General features: G+C 36.2%; 1 protein-coding gene across 1 annotated transcript; it reads left to right on the top strand.

Moving 5' to 3' along the window:
- Window positions 1–694: 694 nt before the first annotated feature.
- Window positions 695–3,575, top strand: LOC113161424 (5-hydroxytryptamine receptor 4). Its single transcript, XM_026359000.1, has 2 exons — window positions 695–763; window positions 2,080–3,575. Exon 2 carries the CDS (start codon window positions 2,096–2,098, stop codon window positions 3,164–3,166), a length of 1,071 nt encoding a protein of 356 aa, XP_026214785.1. The 5' UTR covers window positions 695–763; window positions 2,080–2,095; the 3' UTR covers window positions 3,167–3,575.
- Window positions 3,576–6,254: the final 2,679 nt, after the last annotated feature.

The following is a 6,254-nucleotide window of genomic DNA, read 5'->3' as shown; positions in this document are numbered from 1 at the left end:
TCATTCATAACATATATTTCTAAGTAAAATAGTTTTGATTTAATTTCAACTTTTTTTCCGAGGGTTTCATTTTGTTCATTTAGTGTCAGTATTTCTTAATTATATAATTATGTACATAATTATTTTCACACAGGTATGTGTAAGCAGGTTTGCAATAAATATCAATGTGTAAATCAAATACTTGAAATTCTTTCTAGTCTTTTGTTAAAAAAACTAAAATGTTAACCTTCCCACAGTTCTACTGAAAACAATTCATGGATGAATGATGTCAGGAGGTTTAATCCTCTGGGGACAGTGAATGTCTGCACTCATATCACTATATTCTATGTAATTGTTTTTGAGATTTTTCTATCTAGAGCCACCTGTGGAAATATTTAAGGCTGATACAGTTAGAAAAGCTATTGTGTATTGTGCTGGGTGGCAACCATGACCTAGCTGACTGAAAATCTCCACAGACATGTATGGTTCTTACATATTTAGCCTGTAATATATAATTTATGGATTTATTAGTAGTCTTAATAACACCATGTAGAGATAGGCATACGTGTGTACATGTGAGTAAGATGTATGCTAATTTCTGTCAACTGAGTTGGCAGGGGAGATGGCAGCAACTGTGTTTTGTTGTTGTGATTGTTGTTCCATGCATTCATTATAGCCCACTTCCCACCACTCCCATCCCTTTTCATTCCGTGTAAAACCAAGGTTGATAGACCTGCAGTGTGAAACCGGCATGAGGACATAAGATCGGTTCTGTTCTACACAGGTAAGTGTCATTGTTTGAAATTAGATTATCTTATTTGAAACGCTGAAAAGATACAGAACCCTGTTTTTTTTTTTCATTCATATTTATTCAGAATTTAAAGTAGATTTACACAGAGTGATATTTTATATTAATATTTTTATTTAAGTATTGTTTAATCAAGTATTGTTGCATTGCAAAATATGTAACCACTAAGGAACTTTTTCCATGAACCAAAACTAATTTATCATATTTGTGTATATATTACAATGTATTATATTAAAGTATATTAATTTATATATATATATAGTATTACCAACAATCATATTTAACATATTTAACACATTTTTGTGTACAGTATCTTATGCTTTATAGGAAAAAATATACTGCAACAGACTTTTACAGTATGTGACAGTATCATTTTTACATATGTTGACTTTCTAACATAAATGAAAATTTCCTGTTTATTGTCAACCAGAACTTGCTCAAGGAAGATTTACTGGGTTCCTCTGTATAGCTCTGTAAGATCTTGACCTCAATGTGCCTTGATTCTGTTGTAATTGGGTGCTTTAATAAAAGATGGAACTGAGTTTAAGTATCCAGTTGACACATGACTTTCCTCTACGATATCTGTTGTGTCAAGTGTCAAAATGCCCTCTCACTTCACCGCAGATGAAAGTAGCAGAGTAAAGCAGAGTAAAGAGCATTTTTAAGTGCTTTATCTAATAAATAAATGAATAAATACCAAAAGCCTTCACAAAGTCACAACATTAGCATTATGTGCTACATTTAAATAAAAAAATCAAACTGGAAAGGTGTGGAGTGATGTTGCAGTAGTCTGTTTTAGTTGATCTGTCTGTTTTATCCTGGCTTTGTTGATGCCATGATGATATGCGACAGCTCAACTCAAACCAAACAAAACCTTTCAGCATCACATCCCGTCACTACTGCACAGTCCCTGTGGTGTTCATTAAAATCTGTTCCAAGTCAGCTGAAACATCTGCTCCCTGTTCCCACTACTGCCACTGGAAATGTAATATTATTTGTTGATTAGAGTCAATTCTGCTCTGCTCTGTGATGTACTGTAATGTGCAATGTGGGTTCAATTAAAGGAACATTTTAGAAAAATGTAACTTTTCAGGGACAAATACAATGAATTAGTACAACACCCATAAAAAAACTTCCAGTGTATTGTGTGGTTAATTCAATGTGCAGGCTTTTAGATAAGGTAACTACACGAGACAAAAACACTTTCTCTTGTGATTCATGCATGAATTTAAGTATACTGCAAACCCCACTGACTGCAAAGTCCAACCCTCTGTATCTGTGTGTTTTGACAGGTTTAACAGCGGCATCATGAATAACAGCAGCATTGGATTGTTTGGAGATGGTAACAAGTCTCTTCAGATGGAATTTCAGTCCTGTACCACACTGAGGGTCCAGGCATCTCGCATTTTTCTCTATGCCTTCTTCTCTGTTGGCATCGTCTGCACAGTGGTGGGCAACTTCCTCGTTGTCTTGTCCATTGCCTACTTCAAGCAGTTGCAGTCACCCACTAACTCCTTCGTCATGTCCCTGGCTGTGGCTGACTGCCTTGTTGGCCTGATAGTGATGCCTTATAGTATGATACGGACTGTGGAGGGATGCTGGTACTTTGGTGCGCTTTTTTGTCAGCTTCACTCTAGTCTAGATGTTATGCTTTGCACTGCCTCAATTTTCCATCTCAGCTGCATTGCTTTTGACCGCTACTATGCTGTTTGTAACCCCCTAGTTTACTCTTTAAAAATGTCCCACCATCGGGTAGCTCTCCTCATTGTTGTATGCTGGGCCGTACCCATGCTCATTTCCTTTGGCCCCATTATGCTAGATCTCCATATTGCTGGCATGGACATCCTGCTCCCTGAAGATGCATGTGTGTTCTTAGTTAACCGCATTTATGCTGTTATGGCCTCCTTGGTAGCCTTTTACTTGCCGATGGCTATCATGCTAGTAGCCTACTGGAAGATCTTCAAAGCTGCCAAACGGCAGGCCATGCAAATCAGTGCCATGGAGAGCCAAATGGCTGCCGGAGTGGGCAAAGACTCAAGCAAGAAGCAAAGGCACCGAAACACTATGAAGAGGGAGGGAAAGGCCGCGAAAACTTTGGGTATCATCATGGGAGTTTTCCTTCTATTTTGGATGCCCTTCTTCACGGTCAACATTGTGGACCCGTTCATTGAATACAGCACAGAGGTGGTCGTCTGGGATATATTTCTGTGGTTAGGATATATCAACTCATCTCTAAATCCCTTTCTGTACGGCTTCTTCAACCGTTCCTTCCGTAGAGCATTCCTCATGTTCATGGGCTGCAGAGTGTGCCTGCCTGGATCGTCCCCCGGGATGGACCTATCACACACTAGGAAAGAAGCCAATGACCGTGCAGATTAATCATAAAGTTCAGATGATAGCTACAGAATATACATAGCTTGTGTAGGAGTACAAAATTCAACAAATGGTAAGGAATCAGTGGCACTATTTGCATGTGTGTGAGTGCTTTGACTGCATTTTGTCATGACAGCCAAGCAGAATCTATTTGTTTGAATTAGGAGGATTTATTCTGCTGCAAGAAGTATTAGTGAGGTGGGACTGTCATCAACTGTGATGTCTTTTCCTTCTGTGAAAACTAGAATTCTCTTTGGCAGAAACATTAGAATTGTGATTTTGTGCGTTGGCTCTGTGACAAAGGCTTTTTCCGGTATTGGCACACTCTAGTTAGCTTTGGAAAACTTCCATGTGTTGCTCTGGCCCTGAGGGAACTGTTGCCCCCACCTAGGAAATATGACATTATCATTAGATGAAAATCCATCAAGAAAGTGGGCATGACCTACAGGAATAATACTTCACTCATATTTATTTAGACATCATACACACGTCTAAACCAGCTGTGTTATTAAGGTGGAGGACTTGTTATTATATATTAAATTGTATTTATGATCTGAGCAAACCTTTTAAATTAAACTTTGTTTATCATTTATTTCTATTCATCTATCTCATTTTGGGAGTAAAAAATCTGGTGTTTCTTATTTTAAGAAGAAACTAATCTTGTTTAAATTAAGATTGTTGATTGATTTTTTTAACAGTTCCATTACCACAGAAATGTTGAGCTCGTTCTCAAAGATCAGAAACACTGGAGATCAAATTTAACTAAACAGGAGGATGAGATCTTCGGGGGGGATTGCAGAATGATCAAAGGTGCACACTGACATAACCTACAGATAAGGATGAAAGCAGACACGTTTGAAAGTAAGTGTGTCTGATAAGACAAATAAAATGAAAGGAAAGGCATAAATTTGTCTGTGCCTTTCATTTTATTTTCTTTGGCAATCTACATAATTTGACTGTCTAGTTCTGTCTGGTTTGCTCATTTTACTGCAGTTATACAGTCTCTGCCTGAGACTGCCTTGTAGGTGCATTTTGTAAATGAAGGAGGAGCAGTAATGGTTACAGTTGTTGAACAAGCTTCAGTTCTGGACAGACACAAGGTGTAAAAAAGGAGTTCAAAATCTGTTACTGAATTTTTTTAAGTAAAAAACAATCAAATACAGGACTGTAAAGTAAATATCCATTGTTGTGTAAAGATGCTTATACCTGAAAATATTTTCTATTATGTAAATGATTTACTTTTCTTGTAAAATCTGACATTATAAAAGCTGTTGACTCGCTTGTTCTTGTTTCAAAAATCCCACAGTAAGTAGTACAGTATCAGTTTTTGGGATCTGAAACTTTTTCTAACATTAAATGTATGATTATGACCTAAAATGCTTTGTATTGTGCAGAGAGTAAAATTGTGTTTGAAACTATTTCAATTCAGTGATTATGTTAACAATGAATTGTAAATTATAGTGTTGTCGTCTGCCTACACCTTCTATGTTATTGTCTGGCCTATCAGCTATAAATGTATTACTGTAGTGTAAAAATGCTCTCGGGACAAGTTTCTACTGTTGTGTAAGATTCTGATCGCTTAGTTTTTGGAATAATTAAATGAATATTAATACTGGAGTTAGTTAGTTAGTTAGTTAGTTAGTTAGTTTTTAATAAATATAAACTAATAAAAAGTAAGGCTGCAGTGTGTCTGTCAGATTAGGCAGTAACATAACTATCAAGTCTAATTTTCCTTTACCAAGCCTTCTCTCTGTTCTCTCTCTTTTTTTTTTTTTTTTGGTTGTATAAAATCACTGATCAGGGCGTAATTAACTTGATGTGCTTGCTAGATAAAATCTTTGGGTGTATATAGAAATATGTGTAGACATATGACACACACATGTTTTTTGAATGTGGTTATTGTGTGACTGCGGTTCGTAAAAACTGTCTTCATGAGTCACAACACCCAGTTTAGCAGCTCTAAAAATAACAAAGACTTGAAACTGTTGTGACAAGCAGGTGGATGATTGAGTCCATGATTACGTGCATATAAAAGGTGTGCCCTCACATTTTTTAACAGTTGCCAATACAATGGCAAAAACACAGAAGCAGGACTGAATTTGTGTTTTAACATTTGTTATAGAACAAGCGATGAAAACGTATTGGTACTGTATTATTTTCTGCTAATGCCTCCATTGTTCTTGTAATTCTTCAAGGCACCTCATCTTATTCATGACAGTAAAGAACCAGACAGCTTTGTGCAGATGAGGAATTTAGATGTTTATCTGCAGCTCGAAGCTGTTGTCAAAGACGATCTTTGTTAAACCAGCAGTGGTGTGTCTCTCTCTTTGTCTGCCATTTTTGCTTTGTCACACTGCAAACTAGGAAAATGTATTTAGTACTTTACACATGGAATTACTGACATTGATCCGATAAGTTAGAAAAATTCTTTAGTAGGTTGATGTGCTTGTTGCAAATCAAGGTTGTTGAGTAAAAATAGTAACAAAGGGTATAACACCTAACTATGATATTATATTGGTCTTATATATTCGATTTTTTATTACTATTATTATTATTATCATTGCTGGTATATGAATAATACATTTTATACACTAGCCACAAGTGTTACTTTTAATTCTCTGTGCCTAAGTTGCCCTCATATGTTTTCATCTGTTCGGTGTTTTAGTTCCTCATGAGATTTACAAAGATGAGAAACGCTCACTCAGTCTTGATAGTCTCTTCTCTTCCCCCGGTTCTCCATCTCCCTGCGCTACTTGACTTGAATTCATAAAAGCTTTGATTGATTTGAATTTGTTAGTCACCACTATTTTTTTCTTGTTTAATGTCTTCAGATATTTTCTTTCGGTCTATCAATTTCAATACTTCTTTGTCAAAAAAAACTGTGAAATGGTGCAAGAGGTGAAACAAACAAGTCAATACTGACATCTACTGGATGGGGCAGATAATTTTAAAAGCTAATGATTTTAATGTGCTTTACTCGTGCGATTAAAGTTTTTATTTTGCTTTTAATCTGACAGAAACAAACATAACATCAGAAAATACAAATAAAAAGGTTCCATAACACGTTAGTGCTCACTTGGCAATGCAAATTACA

This window comes from Anabas testudineus, chromosome 1 (genome assembly GCF_900324465.2).
Source record: "Anabas testudineus chromosome 1, fAnaTes1.2, whole genome shotgun sequence".
Lineage (NCBI taxonomy): Eukaryota > Metazoa > Chordata > Actinopteri > Anabantiformes > Anabantidae > Anabas > Anabas testudineus.
Note: the sequence above shows the minus strand (reverse complement) of the source record. Positions and strands in the feature narration are given on the sequence as shown.

Coding starts and splice junctions, on each gene's coding strand:
- LOC113161424 (XM_026359000.1), top strand. CDS start 2,096: ATGAATAACAGCAGCATTGGATTGTTTGGAGATGGTAACAAGTCTCTT.